The following is a 17,833-nucleotide window of genomic DNA, read 5'->3' on the forward strand; positions in this document are numbered from 1 at the left end:
TTGACTGGAAACCTTACTGATAACATAAATAGTTGGTTAACATGCATTTTGTACGTTATAGGTATTATATGCTGTATTATTACAATAAAGTAAGCTAGAGAAAAGAAAATGTTATTAAGAATATCATAAGGAATAAAAAGGATATCATAAGGAAATAACATCTGTACTATGCTGTATTAATTGAATAAGAGGACCCAGCAGTTCAAACCCATGTTGTTCAAGGGTCAGCTGTATATATTTTGAGCTTAATTACTTTTTTAAAAATTACTTTTTCATATTCTCCTTTTACCCTAGTTTTTCACTAAGAGATTCAAATCGGCTGCCATGTTAGCTGTCTTTGCTGTGTCTGCTGTAGTGCATGAATATGCCCTAGCTGTTTGCTTGAACTTTTTCTATCCAGTGCTTTTCGTGCTGTTCATGTTCTTTGGAAGTAAGTATCTTGGCACGCTGGGAGTTGTGAGTATCAAGCTAAAAGAGAAATTTAGGAAATAAAGTCTAAGGGTAGAAAACTAGATCGTAGCAATACCATTTCAAGGCAGTGTTCATCAGACGGTTAGCATTGATTTTGAGTAATGAAATACACTGTCGCAGGATGCTCACCCTTTGAAGTAGAGTAGCCTCTTGAAGACTAATGTTAACAGTGATTTGGGAGGCCATGGAGACTATAAACAACGTCTGCATAAACTCTGTCAGGGTTCACCCCTGAATAATGTGGACCCTTCTTTGGGTGGTGGAGGGAAGGACAAGTTAAAATATGAATGATTCCATGAAATGTATTTTCACCTGTTCTGAATAGTCTGTAATTTCCAACTAATTACTGATTAATAAATTCTAACACTGAAGCTTCAATTTTACTTGCAGAACCAACAGCCAACTGTGTGTCCACAGTTGATGCTAATTGTGATACTTACATGATTACAGCACATAATTGGAGGCCCCCTGTTTCCTGGTGGATGTTTTGATAAGTATATATTTTTTATCATTATAATTTCAGTGGCTTTCAACTTCATTGTCAATGATAGTCGGAAAAGGCCTATTTGGAATGTTATGATGTGGACTTCTCTTTTCGCTGGCCATGGAGTCATCCTGTGCTTTTATTCCCAAGAGTGGTATGCACGGCAACACTGTCCTCTAAAAAATGTGAGTCCTCAGGCAGACTAGAGTGTCCCCAATTATGAGGGTTGGTAGGCAACATTAAAGAGAAGAGTAGTGCAGATGATGCTGAATTAATTAATTAATATTAAGGGGATGGAAAATGAGGAGTAAAAGGATTAGCTCATTTTCTTTGAGAGTCTTTGAGAGTTTTATGTACATTGAATGCTTCTAGCTTCTAGCTTCTAGTTCTTGGTTTTCTCTCTCACCCCCTCCCCCTGCCCACCTACCCTACTTCACTGCTTTTTCTTTAGCATCTTCTAACTTCCTTTCTGTGTCCTGAAAATGTAGGTGTTCTGCAGGGTCTTCTCAGTAGCACTGCATATCCCCCCTGCCCACCACCTACATATATACATCTCTCACCTCTTCCTTCCCAGAGCAATAAACTCTGCGAAAATGTCCTGCTATACTCATATGCCTAGGATTCCATTCCCCTTGATTCTTTGTTGTTGTTGTTTGTAATTATGTAAGAGTCTATTTTTAAATCTTTCACTTTTATAGCTGCATATGGATAACTCGCAAATAGTTAGGGGGTGCCTTCTTGATACATCTGCCTGAGTATTTCTCGTAGGTACCTGTAACTGAAGATGCCTGTAATCAAATTAATCAGTTTCTCTCCCAAAGCTTTTCCTCCTATCTGTCCTGTTTTTCTTATGCTGCCCTCATGCCCCCCTCCTTATTTCTTACTTAATGCCCTTTGTGCATCTGAACCAGTGGGTTTGGTCTGTCTGGTGATGCTGCCCTCTGCACTCTGATTCCACCTGCCAGATTTTATTTTCTCAGAAACCACTTTGGATGCAACATCTTCCAGCTTTTTCAAATTCTTGCTTCAGTCTTTTCCTATTTCTGAACTTTCATAATGCTTCATCTGTTCTCCTGTAATTTATTAATTTTAAACTTTTTATTACAGTAATTTGTATATATATCTTATCATCCTTACCTATCAAAAATTAGGTTTTAGGCCACTAATAGGTTTCTGCAAGATACAGAAAAAAGGTAGTGCCTGCTTGGAATTTGGTCAGAAGTCCATGTAATTGATAGAGAGAGTGTACTGGACTTGAAAAGCTTTGTGTAAAACTTCTAAATCAATATAACCCATGCTGTAGATAAACATAATGAACATCTTTTAAATTAGTGAGCCTGCTTATAGCCTAAGTTACAGAAATGCTGGGAGGAATTGTAGGTGTGCAGTGTTTAACATCCACTCCCTCTTCCCACTCCGACGCCTTGTGCACTTGGTGCGTGCAAATAAACTACTCTTCCTTTCTTTTTTTTCCCATCGAAGCCCACATTTCTGGATTATATCCGGCCACGTTCCTGGACTTGTCGTTATGTGTTTTAGAAGCTTGGACTCTGATTCATTCCTTGACATTGAAGATGGCTACTCTTCGTGATCTGGGGCCAGCATCCGTTTCCAGCTGTTCCTGAAGTTATCTGTGGTATTTGGATCACTCCACACTTATGGATGGCTCGCTCCACTCCTAGGTCAGCTGAGATGTTGGGAGTTTACTGGATCTTGTGCACTTAAAGCAGTATTTTTTTTTTTTTTTTCATTTTTGCCTTTTTGGGAGAAGGGAGACTTGTAGCTGACATAATGACAGTTTTGCTCGGTTTCTGTTTTTTGACTCCATCTAAACATCGAGACTAAACATCATGTTTCCTTAGCCACTGAATTAGCCAAAACACTTAGGAAGAAATCATTCAAATATTTTGGGCTTTAGAAATTTTTTTCAGGCACACTGTTGGAATGTATGCTAATTAGCTGTGTACTTAGGGAAAGAAATAAGGTGGAACGTTTTGCTATTTCTAGTAGAGCAAAAACCTCTAGTTTCCAAAGATAATCTCGTTATACATTCTAATTGTATTTTTCTTTTGAGAAAAGTTCAGTTCTACTCAGTTTTTACCTTTTCTTTATGAAGTATAGGTCATGGTTTCTGTGAAGCAGAATTACATCTTTCACCTTGAGTTTACATCCAAAATATTACATATTGAGGGAACAGAAGTAGGAAGGGAAAAAGAAAGAAGTGGCACCAGACAAAAAAAAGACAGTTTCTTTTATAACTTCCAAAGTAATTTTTAAAAAAGATTTGCTGAGTCAATCATGTGTTTAAATTATTTTATCTTGGAACCTCTGTGGAAGGCAACATTTTTAAATTTAAACTTTAATAACTTTTGGGAAGTTATGCAGTACCCTTTCTTTGTTAAATACTGACTTGCAATATTTTGCAGACTAGTAAGTCTGTAACATATAAGTATTAGTCACCTCCATTAATATTAAAGTGATTTTTAAAGATACAGAAGCTGGCTTCTGCACTGCTCTATTATTACACTTTCAATGGTAGTATACTTTAGATGAAACGAATTAATCATTTTCAAGAAAATGTACTCTATTATGTGATGTTTCCATGTTATAAGATGCCCATTTCTAATACAGTGTGGTGTGCAGGAATTATTTTGTTTATATGTTTGAGGAATGATTAATTGTTTGTAAAGACCGAGTATTTGGAATGGGATATGAAAGTGGCTGAATCTTCCACTCAAAGAAATGAGACTTAAAGAATTACCCAAAAGATGATTTTTATTTGGAGTAGCCAACTTGAGAAGCTGTGTTGGTATTCTAATAGCCTTACTGACTATCCAAAAAGTTTTGGGACATCTCTTTGGGATTCTTTTAAAGTCAGTTTGAGTGTCACAAGAAGGTGAATGGAGTTTTTAGTATGAACAACTTAATTTGGACAAGTACCCAGCCTCTTTACCTGTTTTATTCCAGTACCTCTGATCCAGATGAGTTTATGCAGTTTTCAGATATCTAATCTAATTTTAACAGACAAATGTGTGTGTTATCAGGACATTTTTAAAAAAGTAGTGCACATGTTCCCAAGCAGTAATTGTATGGTGGTGACATAATTGTGATGGGGCCATCACCTCCAAACAAGACTGCTTTAATAAACCTTTTAATCTCTGGGATTTTTATGAAAGATTAAAATGAGTCACTTGAATTTATAACTACATTTTAAATATAATGAGGGAGTTAAGAAAATCAGATTGGTCTAAAGCCTTGTGTATGAGTAAGTCATCAAATGAAGGCAGAGAATGGAACGCTTAGATCTGTATTTCTGTTGAAATTCAGCTGTAAATGTAACATTCTCATTGCTTATTCACTTTGTTGCTCTGTACTGATTCTGAATATTATATTTATTGGATTGAACGCTTTTTGTTTCCAGCTCTCATCTTCCCTTTATTAGTGATTTTATTTTTCTGTCCAAGACCTTGAGGTGACAACAAAAAACATGTTTAAAACTAAAGACTCTTTAGAACAGGTAAGACTGCCCTAAGAAATTTTCACAAAACGCTTGGAGTAGTAGCTACTTTTGAGAAACTAGTTTGATAGCCATGGTCTTAACTGTTAGCTGCTCTTGGCAAATGTCTGTTTATTTGAACCACTACTTGCACTCCTAAATAAATTAAAACTTCTCATGTGTTTCAGGAAGATTTATTGATTTTTCCTCTTTTGCTAATAGGGGTGAAAATTAGTTACAGGAGGATACTTTGTTCCTTTTGAAAAGGAAAGAGTTTAAAACTTCTTTCCTACAAGAACTATTAGTGATAGTACCTTTATTGTGGGTATTTTCTCTAGGACAACGGTTAAATCTCAAATTTTGTTATAAATCTGTTAGATGCTTTCATTCTCAGTCCTGGATAGTGAAGGAAAAGGGAGTGGTCTGTTTGTTTTTGGTGGCTTAATCTCCTGCAGTTGCCTAAGGGAAGTTGCTTGCTTTATGTTAGAATTAATAATTAGAAAATTGAGGCTCCTTTTAACCTTTCAGTAACTACTTTTTGCTTTTGGAAGCATGAGGAGTGCGGAAAATGTTTTTTCCTTTCAGTTTGTAGGGTAAGAGTGAGGGACGTTGGCAGCTAAAGAAGGTACATTGTGTAAATATTCTCTAATTGCAAATGCAGATTATGTTGTACAAGTCATTCATTTAGTGTAGGCAGTTTCCAATGAATTTTAAAATTATACTTGCCTGAAGAATGGAATCCTGAAAACCTAAAAGAACATTATGTATAAGGTTGGTCATGTGGGTTATGCAGCCCCAAAAGGTATACACTTTATGAATTGAGATCTTTTATGCAAAAAGATATGTTTGTTTTGTGTGATCATGAGTAATTTTAAGTCCAGTTCATTGTTTTGTATGGGGAAAAATAATGAAGGTAAAGGAACATAACTGTAGTAACCAGTGGCCTGATGTACGAAGTTTCAGTTATGAAACCATTAAAATTGTTACACTTAATCCTAGCATGCAAAACAGATAAAATATAGCTGCCACTGGTTGAGACTGGGATGCAGGGCTGGAGTCCTGTTGTTTGGGACACCCATTGTCTCCTACCCCCAAATATCCAGTTAGAAAACCACTGGTGCAGCAAAAAGGAATGTGATGTTTGACAAAGATAGCCCCATCCTACTGGCAGTGTGACAGTGGGCACGGTTGCTTCATTTATCAGAGCCACAGTTTTCCTCATCTGTAAAATGGGGCAAGAGCTACCTCATAGGGTTGTTGCAAAACACTAGCCCTGGCGGAAAACGGGCCTCATTATCTTCTTACCTTCCATAAATTCTAAACCTGAATCCTCATCATCTCGTTGGAATCTTTTAAAAATGCGAATGTTTTCAAATGCTGCACATTCCTGAGAATATGTGCTTTTAAATAGACTCTGTATGATGTGAATCCCCGTCCTACTTTGACGGATACAATAAGCACTCCCATAATGGAACTGACAAGAATTTAACAAGAGTTTTAAAGGCACTCATGTTTCCACCTCCAAAATTAGTTTCTTCTTTATCTGTTTAGCATAAAGGTAAGCTGCTAAAAAGAAAAGCATCTCTGCTTTCACCTAGGTATTTTACTGTTAGAACTACTGTGTACCTTGTAGTTAAATTTTAGAATTTATGGAGAGGAAGGAAACTAACGAAGTCTTACTTTTTGCCAGTGTAAAGAATGCTTATAATCTTGGAAGACAAAATTCTTAATGGAAGATAGTTCATTCTTTTGTTAATAACGTGTAATGGACTCGCTTACTAATCTTGTGCAAAATTTATGTGACATATATATAGTTTATATAATACAGTTTACATATACGTGCGTATATACTATCAGAAAGATCTGTCTTGGATATTGTTTTATGTATCTTATCTCTAGGCTTTATGTTTATGGCTCAAAAATTGAAACTGGGACATAACGGTTTTGAGGAATAAAGTGAGTATTATTAGTAAAGCTGATAAGCATTTGAGTATTCGAACATCACTAAAATTTCTATCAGGTAATAGAATTTTGGAACCCAGTTTATAAAGGAGGTAAAACACAACTTCAACTCTGGTTGAAACAGGAGAATGGAGTCCTTCCTGCTTGGTCTGCCCATGCTCTTTCTCATCCTAAATTTAATGTCCTGTTTGTACAATTTTACAGTTTTATCATTATTGATGTTCAATCTATATAATCTTCAAAGCCCTTAATAAAGTTTTTTTTTTTCTGTAAAGCATAAAGACTTTTTAATAGCTAATTTGGATTTGAGAAAAAGAAAGGGTTAATCTCAGAAGTGATACAGTTTAAAAACTAGAACTGCCTCTTCTGTATTCCTTTTTCCTTTCTTCCTTATTTCAACATTATATTCACTATTTCTGCTTCCCATATGCCCTTCCCAAGGGAGTGCTAACCTTTAAGCTAGCAGATACTCCACTGTGTTTTTGGTGTTCGTTTGTTTTAATGACATGGTAGGTGTTCTTATTGTTTTAAATAACTGAGACATGAGGCAGTTTGTGCATGCAAGCAGTTAGGGATATAATTTGAATTCCCATGTGCGCATGTGCCAATTCTTGGGTGAGATGAGAGCTCCAACTCCAGCTCTACCATTTGGGCCAGTGTGACAGCCTCCTTCCCATGTTTACACTTATCTAGCTTGCGCTTTAAATCCATCGTGTTCTGAACGCAGCTGAAAGTTCATGGAGATCTGAGGTTGTTTTAAAAGTTTTTCTATAATTAAAGATGTTTTTTTCTAAGTCACTTGTGTCTGCTCTTTTCCTGAATTCTACTCAGGAGTCTCCCCTGAACGCCCTGCCCTGTTTGTATAATCACTGGTACTCTCACTTTGTTCAGTATGCATTGTCTTAAGATTAACTTAAAAATCTACATAGAAAATGGCAAAATATTGCATATGTGAAGAATGTGGTAAATAAATATATTTGGAAAGAACCTAGTCTCTCTTGTTTTTAAAAGCATTTTAATTTTACTCAATGTCTAAGTATTTCATAATTACAGATGTTTTTCATCTTAGTGTCAGGCAGCTTTATGTGCTGAATACAGCCAAAGAGAAGGTAAGTAACAAAAACTTTCTTATCCGGAATGACGGAGAGGGAGCCATGTTACAAATTAATAAATGATAGAGGCCAGTTGTGACACTGATACTTTGAGCCTCCTCTCATTATTGTGGTCATTATTTGTTGCCTGACTCCTGCAGTTTGCCTGTTAAAACTTGTGAATGGCTATTTCTGAAAAATGTACCCACCTCCTCCCCTAATGGGTAGACACGGACTTAGTTTTCTAATGGATGGTAGAAAATCTGTTGGTCAAGAAATGTGCCTTTTCAGATAAGACTTGGGGAAACTGATTTTGTTGACGCAAGAAACTGATTTCCTTCCTCCAAAGAATCTCCTCGTAATAGGAACCCATTATGAGTAGGATTTGACATCACAACATTCTTTGCATAGATGCATCCTCGTTCTAATAGCCAGGAGGTCCTCTCTTCTTCCATGCTCTAGCTCTAGCCACCTCTTCTGCAGGGCCAGAGGAGTGGGAAGGGGGAGATTGCTTCAGAAATAAGATGTGCCCCTCCCTGTTTCTTGGATCAAGTGAGTATTCTTTGGGCATACTCGGGCAAAGCCACAGTGTGGCAGTTTTCCTTGATGATTTACTCAAGTTGAGGGTCCTGACCTTTTAGGCTCAGCTTGCATTTGGACTCCAGTGAACAAAGTTCATGAATATGATGAAAAAAACTGGAATACCAGTTTATAAATAGATTGAGAAGTCACACAGAGAATGGCATACTCAGGTTGGCATGCTTGCTGACTGAATTTGCTTTGTAGAAGCCCATTTTATGATGAGAAAGATGAATTTATTCTAGATTGCATCAACGCCACATTCCAGGTGTGCGGTGTGAACGAAACCAAAATTCTATTTCTTCCTGTAGGCATACCCATGTGGAATCAGAAGAAGGGTACTTAATAATGACAGAACTAAGATAGGCTGAGGCATCATTTCAGTTTTAGGAATGTCCTTCTGTGGAAGCAACACAAGAAGTTACTCTTCCCCTGAGAGGCACTTCCTTGGGCGGTGCCTAGATTTCTTTGTCTCCTTCACCACATTTATTGATACCTTCATTCTTTAACTACATTAAGTGCAAACGCAGGCCTGCTTCCCACTCAGACTCCTTTAGGAAGCTATGCATGTTATATGGAAGTGCCCACACACGTAAAAACTGATGTGGTAGGGGCCGGCTGGGTAGCTCAGTCAGTTAGGCGTCCAGACTCTTGATTTCAGCTCAGGTCATGATCTCAGGGCCATGAGATTGAGCCCTGCATAGGGCTCTCCCCTACTGACCCTCCCCAGCTTGTTCTTTCTTTCTCTGTCAAAAGCCTTGAATTGGTAAAAGAGGATTGGTGCAAACATACTCCATGTGTTTTTTTTCCTAGCTCAGGGCATGTTTGGTGATCACACTGAAACTCTTCTTAGATACTGTCCAGTCGAAGCCAGAGGACCCCACTGCTGAGTGGGTGGTGTTAAGCTGCCACAGGAGTTAGTCCATGCCAACAAGCTCAGTTAGCCTTGTTTATAACTACAGCTGGGATTTTTACTATTATGAGGTTTTTATTTAGGAAAGTTATTACTTGCTCATTTTGGATTTTGCTATGATATTTTCCATTGAAGACCTCAATAATGCTTAACTTCTTTCCACCTTAGGGATCCCTTGTGATCTTTCAAAATTATGAGAGGAGTTTCCCCCGAGTAGCAATTATATTCTTCAATAGCTATGGCCTTACTGTAATATTTTTAAGTGCTCCTCTGTTTTTGTGCTTACTGCTTCACATACTTCTACAACTTAAATGCAGACCTTTGCTTGGGAAACAGTATATATAATCACACCATACACAGGATAGAAAATGAGAAGTAACTTTTGACGCCTTTTTCTTCATACCACACATTCTACAGATTTTTACTTTATGTGTCTCTTGAATCTGTTCACTTGTCCTCATCTGTTCTATCAATGCCCTACTTTTTAAAAACTAGGTTAAGAATATGAAGGAGTTACCTTGTTCTTCCAGTACCCAAAAGCTTAATAAACTGTGTAAGCTGAACGTTGGAATGTTAGGATTTCTGAAGTTCAGTCTTCTGGTTTTGGTTCCAAACTAGAATGGAAGTGAGGAAGGAGGAAAGCAAACTGGAGAAAATGACCTTCCACCTGCTTGTGCATTGCTTTTGCCCTTTACTTGTTTATTTGCCAGTCCTTAGAGGGAAATACATGTGTGCTATTTATGAGTGCTCTGTGTCTATTGTGATTCTTGGAAAATTGAGAGAAAAATAGATGGGATAGGGCTAAAGGCTAAAATGCTCAGCCAGCCAAGATGTTTCACTAGGGAGAATTAAAAGGAGCCACTGAGCTTATGTGTGTATGATTGTGTTTTAAAGATCTATTTTAGAGGGAGAGTGTGGGGAGGGACAGAAGGAGAGAATCTTAAAGCAGACTCCCCCCGACTGCAGAGCTCACTAGGGGCTCCATCCAACCATCCATAAAACCATGACCTGAGCTGAAACCAAGAGCTGGATGCATACCTGACTGAGCCACTCAGGCACTGTGTTGAGACTGTTGTTTTTATTTTCAACACTCTGCTCATATTTTTAATTGCAATTATCCTGAAAACCAGAAACCAAATCCATCAGCTCAGGAGCAGAACTGTCCAGTTGATTTTCAAACACCACTCAGCAAAGGTGTTTGGGTCAGACAGTGTGGTTAGGTACTAAGGAACAGGACAGTAGATCGAGTTATTTTCCCTTCTAAAATATATTTGCCAGACTAGAGTCATTTAGACACTGGAATTCCACCAGTACTATTTAGCATTAAAGACCCCATTTTTTTTTTTAAGGTAGCGGTATTAGGGAATTTATAATATTGCTAGAATTCTAAGGAAGTGTAGTTATTGAAATTTTGAGAGCGAGCAGAGCAGTGCCTAGATTTGTGTCTCCTTTACATTTACGGATCCTTTCATTAGCGACACTAAGCAGAGGCCAAGGGAGAAGCAGGCTCCCCGCTGAGTAGGGAGCCTTCTGGGAGCTCCACCCCAGGACCCCGAGGTCATGACCCGAGCAGAAACCAGGCCCCCAACCACTGAGCCACGGAGCCGCCCCAAGGCTCCATCTTCATAGAAAACAACCACCGGTGGCGATAAGGGAAGGGAATTCTTCTCCAAGCGAATGCGTTTATCCCCTTCTTTCCTGAGAACGGGTTCTTGACGGGATGAGCACTGGGTATTATTCTGTATGTTGGCAAATTGAACACCAATAAAAAATTTATTAAAAAAAAAAAAAAAGAACAGGTTCTTAGGAAGCCCCAACATTTTTGCTTGGCTCGGCTCCGCCCAAATCGCAATCTCCTTCCCTGCCTCCAGCCAAAAAAAAAAAAAAAAAAAAAAAAAGCCACGCCGACCTAAGAATGCCTTGAGCGTGCAGCCGGGTGGGGTCGGGGTCGCGCGTCCGTCCGGAGGAAGACGATCGCAAGGTCAAGGTCAGGGGCAGCACCCGCATCAGCCTCAACCGACAGGCTCTGGGTTCCTATGGTTACGTGGTTTCGCCCTGCATTTGGCTTTTAGGAAAATATGAAAAACGAAAAAGCAAGTTGGGAGAGAACGATGCAAGCACGGTTGTCTTAGGGGAGGCTGGCTCCCACCTGGCGGCGCCTCGGGTGGGGGCCGCGCGGGGGCGGGGGGCACCCCGGGCACCGCTGGCGCCTGCGCACTGGCCACGACCTGCGGGCGGGAGCGCCGCGGTGTAGACATATCCGCGCTCCTGCTGTGAGAGCAACCCGATTAAATATTTGTGTTCTCCGTGGCTGCCGAACCTACGCTGCGGGTAAAACCGCCGCATCCCCGAGGGCCGGGATGGCTGCCTCGCGGTCTCCCTCCGCCGCCGGCACCGCGGGAGACAGCCCCCGGCGAGGGCCGCGAGAGCTCGGGGTCCTGCGTTTCTATGGCGACACACGGCGCTTCCCACGCCTGCGGTGCCGCGGCGGCGCGGCCTCGGCCTCGGCCTCGGCCTCGGTGCGTCCCAGGGCCCCGCGCGTCGGGGGGCGGGGCGGGCGGCTCCTTCCGGGGCGGGGCTCCGGCGCGCCCCGCCCCCCGCCGCGGCAGGTGACCCGAGGGCGCGCGGGCTCCTGGCGCGGGAAGCGGCGCTGCTGGAGGAGTTAGGAGCCCGGCCGTGACGCCGCGCCCCGTGGGTCTCTCTCTCCTGTTGCTGCAGGACGCGCGGCAGCGTTGCCAAATGCGAGGACACCGCTGGCTTGTTTCTAAGTTGACTTTCCGGAGCGATATTTCAAGTGACTAAAGAGTGGTGGGAGACCTTGATGGTTATGTCTCTTCCGAAGACGCCCTCCACGTTCCTAACCTCCGTGCCCGCACCTGAGGGCAAAACGTTAAAGGTGTCTGCCTCCAAGGAGGAGACGGGTAAGGTTCCTCACAGATCCCGCACACCGACAGGGATCGTGGCCCTCGGTGGAACTCACGGCCCCGGTTCCCCTGAATCCCAGATTCCAGGATGCCGTCATTACTTTAGTTTTTACACTACACTTGTTTCAGTAAAATCAAAAGCCATTCCTTTTATAGTTCTTTTGAGCCGGAGGCCTGCCTCACCACTACACCTAAAGACTTTTTTTCAAAGGATGTTGAGTTCTATATTGCTATGACTTTTTATTTTTTATTTTATTTTATATTTTTTTATTTTTAAGGATTTTATTTATTCATGAGATACAAAGAGAGGGAGAGAGAGGCAGAGACACAGGCAGAGGGAGAAGCAGGCTCCATGCAGGGAGCCTGACGCGGGACTCGATCCCGGGACTCCAGGATCACGCCCCGGGCTGAAGGCGGTGCTAAACCGCTGAGCCACTCAGAGATCCCCAGCTATGACTTTTTAAAAAAGATTCAGTTATTTATTTTAGAGAGAGAAAGAGGAGGGTGAGGGGAGCAACAGAAAGAGAGGAAGAAAACCCAAGCATACTCCCCGGCCAAGTGCAGAGTGCGAGGGAGGCTCGATCTCGCCACCTTGAGATCATGACCAGAGCGGAAATCAAGAGTCCTGGGCTTGGCGCACCTGGGTGGCTCAGTCAGGTTCTCTGCTTCCACCTCCTGTCCTGAGCCCAGGGTCCTGGGATGGAGCCCCACGTCTGGCCCCCTGCTCACTGGGGAACCTGCTTCTCCCTTCACCTCTCCCTCTGTCTGCCGTTCCAGCTGTTTGTGCTCTCCCTTGCTCTCTCTTTCAAATAAATAATATAATTCATTTAAAAAAAAGTCATATACTCAACTGACTGAAGCATCCAGGCACCCCTAGTTGTTTTGAAGGTTTTATTTATTTATTAAAGATTTTTATTTATTCAAAACATAGAGAGAGGCAGAGGGAGAAGCAGGCCTGGGCCTGATCAGGACTCGATCTCAGGACCCAGGGATCGCGACCTGAGCCAAAGGCAGACATTCCACCACTGAGCTACCCAGGCGTCCCAGGCATCCCTAATTTTATATTGTGTTAAATTCACTGTTTTAAGTTCCAGTAGTTGTATGAAAGTACTTTTTTGGTACCTGGGCTCTGACTTTAAAGAACCAGTTCGTAGCGGGTCTCAATAATTATTCTAAATGACAATAATTCCTTAAGATTTTCATTCATATACAGATGAATGCAGAACTGCACTAAAAGAAGAATCCACTAGACTCATCCCTACTCCCATTATGCCAAAAATCCCTCCAACACCTTCATCTTGTTTTTTTAAGGGAGATTGTCCTAAAGCCCCCTCCAGCAATTTTTCCCCCTTCTTGTTTCTTGTGATGTTCTAAACCCATTTCAGACATTCAAGAGATAAAGAGATTTGGTAATGCGAACTTTGGAAGTTGTGCTGGTGAACCAGTAAGGCATGATACCTCCTTATAGGAATTAATGATGATGGAGCAGAAGGCAAGCTGAGGGCAAAGCACAAGCTGACACCCCGCAACCCTCCCAGCTCCCCATCCTGGGTGGGCTGTGTGTGACATTCCTCAAGCACTCCTGGCTGCCCTAAGACTAAGGGAAGGGAAAAACAAATGATTTGCTAATATAGATTAAAGTCCCACAAGACACAAGTCTCCGTCAGTTTACCAGTGTCTTAGTGATTTACAGAGAAAAAGCATTCTTATTAATAGTCTAACTTTCAGAGACTCATAATTCAATTTTCTGGAGCCCTAACATCATCCTCCCTTCCATGAGTAATGTGGGAAATAGAGGCATAAGGAAATGTGAACAAAGTTAAGTTTCTTTATGACCTTTTGCTTATTGACAGGGACTTGTAATAGAAAAAGTAGAACACATTCCTCCAAAAAGCTCTCAAAACTGTCTTAATCCCTTATTAGGAGAAAAACAACTTTAACTGGGTAATAGCCAGGCCTCCAGTATCCTATAAATCTTCTTTAGCATGTCAAAGTTCTTTTTGAAAACCTTTTTTTTCCTTACCTCCCCCAACTCCCAAGTATGTAATCAGCTATTCCTCAACCCCAGGGCAGCAGCTCTTTTTGCCCACAGATCCTGTCCCGTGCTTTAATGAAATCTCTTTGCACCAAAGATGTCTAAAGAATTCTTTCTTGGCCTTTGGCTCTGTACCTCACCAACATTCCAAAAATATATCGTTAACATAAACCGCACTTCATGAGGGGCATAGATTAGTGGAGAGATCTGTGAGAGTGACAACCCAGCTCTCCTTGCTGACTTCATAGGAGGCCCTTTCCTGTTTGTCTCCATTCCCTATCTTTACAACTCCCCTGCCCTACTCAGGCAGAATAGAACACTCTTTGTATAGCTCTTACTCTGCCAGCTTGCTCAGATTATTCCACTGTCTTCATTTACAACAATCCTGATTCAGCTTTTTTTTTTTTTCAGCTTTTAATCTTAAACCCAACTCAGATCCCTTTTGCTCTAAAAATGCCCCAATTAATGCAGTTATTCTCACCTTTGGATTTATATAGAAATAATTACTAAATAATTTGACCATTTTGAAGAGAGATTTCTATTGTCCTTTTCACATCAAAGGGGGAAGGAGATGTTTCCATCATTTTAAGGCTGTTCACTGAGTTGAGCAGGTAATGGGAGTTTAATTTCCACCTTTGAATTTGGAATAATGGCAGTTCATGTTCACGCCTCAAATTTTGGAACTGTGTGTGATGTAAGTGTGAGGAGGGCAGGCAACATGAAGGTTTTGTTTTTTTTTTCTTGACTAGATGATGTTCAGTATTTATTTATAAAAAAGATTTTATTTATTTATTTTGAGAAAGACAGCAGGAGCAGAGAGAGGGAGAAGCAGACTCTCCCCCTCCATTGAGCAGGGAGCCAGGATTTGGACTCAATCCCAGGACCCTGAGATCATGACCTGAGCCAAAGGCAGATGCTTAACCCACTGAGCCACCCAGGTGCCCCAGTGGTGTTCAGTGTTTAAGATATTGTTGCTATTCTTGGCAACCAGAAGCAGTGTTTGCTGTTACCACAGGTAGTATTGCTGAGACAGCCTGGGAATCTCCCAACTAACTACAAGAAAATTGCAGCAGGTTTTTCTTTCCTGTTACTTTCTTAGGACTTCCTGAACTAAAGGAGAAAAAAAGTATAGTGGATCATCCTAAACCCCTCCCAACATCCCTTCAGAATGAGTTCATCCCTGAGGAAGTTCTTCTTTCTTTGACCTGTACAGCCAATGCTGGTCCTTGTCCTGAAAACTTACTGCCTCCTAAGAAAATTAAAACCCCAAAGGTGGGTATATACCTATATGAAGTACTTGGGAACATACATCTTTTTGGTATCCAACTCATTAGGTATTTGTTGAGCATATTATTGTTAAAAACCAAAATTTAATAAATTTGAGGATCTAACTGACTTTATTCAACAATTCATGAATCAGCATCTGATATAGGAAATGGAAAGGAGTTCAGAGAAGCTGTACAAAAAATAGAGGTTTTTTTTTTGTTGTTGTTGTTGTTTTGTTTTTGTTTTTTAGAAAGTGGGAAGGGACAAGGAAGTTGTAAACAAAAGAAAGGATTATTGGATTATTTTGGGCAAGGTCATCTTCTCCTGGGAAGGGGTGGGAGCCTATCAGACTGATGACCTCACTAGTGCTGGTCAGGAACTGCCAGCTGATTGGCTAAAAATGCCAGAACCTCAATTAGGTAAGGTGTTAAGTGTTGGCTTGCTGATGTAGGGCTTAGCACAAGTTCAGGCTTGTTGTTTCTTTTTTAATGTTACATATTCCCAATTATCTTTCAAAATACTCTAAAATTAATCTCCTAGATTGAAAACTAAAATCATTTTCACTAGTGTTTCCAAGGAAATGCTATTTCTTTCACTTTTGAATTGTCCCAGTTTCAATTATTCTCCATAGTATTGATGAAGCAGCATTTTGCTCTCATTCCCGTAGGCTATCCAAGGGCCTTTAATGTAAACATTGCAAAGGGTTAACAGATTTCATTTGACCACAGCGCTCTCTGCTGTATGTTCATGTATTTGCTTTTTCTTAGGGTACTCTTCCGCGTCCTGCTGACCAAGTCTGGTATCACCCTATTCGAAGAAATAAGTTCAAATACCTGATTGACCATCCTGTTTCCCTAACTGGTGCTGGAAGGTAAAGAAGGCAGATGGGTCGATGCAGATGAAGAGAGTCGTTTTCTCATCTTATTTCTTTGGGAGGGGCACAATTGGAAAAACCATAGATGCAAAGATTTTAAATTTAAAGCTTACAAGATCTTTGATGAGTCACAATACAATCTGAAGGCGGCACAGGACCACCCTTCTGTGTGTATGATCATTAACTCTACTGGCTTTTGGTTTGTTTAGATTTGCTTTTTTGCATGCCTTTCTGTATTTGTCCACTTACTCCTCTGTCCCTGGTTGTACCCTCCAATAGGGAGAGTGCCTGTTTCATCTGTACATTTAAGAAGAGTGAGGTAACGCAGCATCATGAATACTTTGAAAAGCAAGTGTAGGGCAGCCCCGGTGGTGCAGCGGTTTAGCGCCACCTGCAGCTCGGGGTGTGATCCTGGAGACCTGGGATCGGGTCCCATGTTGGGCTCCCTGCATGGAGCCTGCTTCTCCCTCTGCCTGTGTCTCTGCCTCTCTCTCTCTCTCTCTGTCTCTCATGAATAAATAAATAAAATCTTTAAAAAAAAAAAAAGGCAAGTGCTTACTCCCTGGTTTTTCTTAAAGTGAACTCTCCATCTTTAGATCAAATTAGCAAACACTATTTATCGTTTTTATGTCATTCCTAAACACATTCTGAATGTCATGGCTTTTCCTGTGAAGATTGTGACTTGCTCGTTTTCTGTGTGTAATCCACTTATCAGTTGCATGCCGCTCATGAGATATCACTTCATCTGAAAGAAATAATATGTAATATTATGGCACATTAATATATAATAATAAACATGCTAATATGTGGATAGGTTATTTAGTCTTTCTGAGTTCCATATTCTCATTTATAAAAAAGGAGTAATAGACTTACTCCATTTTGTGTACCTTTCAGGGATATTGTAAAACATATTTTAGAGGAGATAATGGGCAGAGCTATATATGTATGTAAGCTCTACAGCCAATGTGGGGCTCGAACTCACAACCCTGAGATCAAGAGGCATGTGATCCACTGACTGACCAGCTGGGTGCCCCATGGTTAGTGCTATTTTAATATAAGCTATTATTATTCAGCTGTGTCTCAGTGCTAGAAAAAGTGGCAGGAACTTGGGCTATTAACTTTTGTGTCCTGGGGCTTTAGTGTCAGAGCATCTGTATTTTATATTGTGCCTTTAGATCATGGTTATAATTATTTCTAGTTATAATTAGTAGTTATGAGATGTTTGAAGTACTTTGAAAAAAATAATAAGCTGTATCTGAATGAAGCAATAACCCAGTATTAAAGTTTTAATGTCAAATGCCTTCTGACTTGGAATTTTTTTAAAGATTTTATTTATTTATTCATGATAGAGAGAGAGAGAGAGAGAGGCAGAGACACAGGCAGAGGGAGAAGCAGGCTCCAAGCTGGGAACCCGACGCGGGACTCGATCCTGGGACTCCAGGATCGTGCCCTGGGCCAAAGGCAGGTGCCAAACCACTGAGCCAAAAATTCCATGACTTGGAATTTTTAAGCTGTGAAGATATGTATTGTGGTAAACAGGATAATGGCCTCCCCTCAAAATGTTCTCACTGTACCTCAGAACTTGAGTACTTACTTTACATAGCTAAAAGACTTTGCAGATGTGATTAAGGTTAAGGACCATGAGATAGACGGAATAACCTGGATTCTTGAGATGGGGCCAACCCTATTGCCTGAGTCTTTAAAGTGGAAAAAGAAGGAAGTTGAATGAGTCAGAGAA

The 17,833-nt window shown here is 40.8% G+C and overlaps 2 protein-coding genes across 12 annotated transcripts in view; both read left to right on the forward strand.

Annotated features, from left to right (window-relative positions):
- The window catches only part of SOAT1 (sterol O-acyltransferase 1), a 75,605-nt gene extending 68,205 nt beyond the window's left edge, over positions 1-7,400 (forward strand). For all 5 annotated transcript variants that reach the window (XM_072830835.1, XM_072830837.1, XM_072830836.1 and 2 more), the window contains 3 exons: positions 295-430; positions 995-1,140; positions 2,438-7,400. In XM_072830835.1, coding sequence (XP_072686936.1) covers positions 295-430; positions 995-1,140; positions 2,438-2,494 — 339 coding nt within the window. In that variant the 3' untranslated portion in view covers positions 2,495-7,400. The remainder of the gene's footprint in view (positions 1-294; positions 431-994; positions 1,141-2,437) is intronic.
- Positions 7,401-7,896: 496 nt separating this feature from the next.
- AXDND1 (axonemal dynein light chain domain containing 1) overlaps positions 7,897-17,833 on the forward strand; it is a 113,329-nt gene continuing 103,392 nt past the window's right edge. For 4 of the 7 annotated variants that reach the window (XM_072830830.1, XM_072830827.1, XM_072830833.1 and 1 more), the window contains exons 1-4: positions 7,897-8,056; positions 11,715-11,917; positions 15,055-15,227; positions 15,989-16,092. In XM_072830830.1, the coding sequence (XP_072686931.1) occupies positions 11,818-11,917; positions 15,055-15,227; positions 15,989-16,092 (377 nt within the window). In that variant the 5' untranslated portion in view covers positions 7,897-8,056; positions 11,715-11,817. Of the gene's footprint in view, positions 8,057-10,961; positions 10,984-11,714; positions 11,918-15,054; positions 15,228-15,988; positions 16,093-17,833 lie in introns of those variants that run through there. The other 3 variants (XM_072830828.1, XM_072830831.1, XM_072830834.1) reach the window with 3 other exon arrangements.

Source organism: Canis lupus, chromosome 6, assembly GCF_048164855.1.
Source record: "Canis lupus baileyi chromosome 6, mCanLup2.hap1, whole genome shotgun sequence".
NCBI lineage: Eukaryota > Metazoa > Chordata > Mammalia > Carnivora > Canidae > Canis > Canis lupus.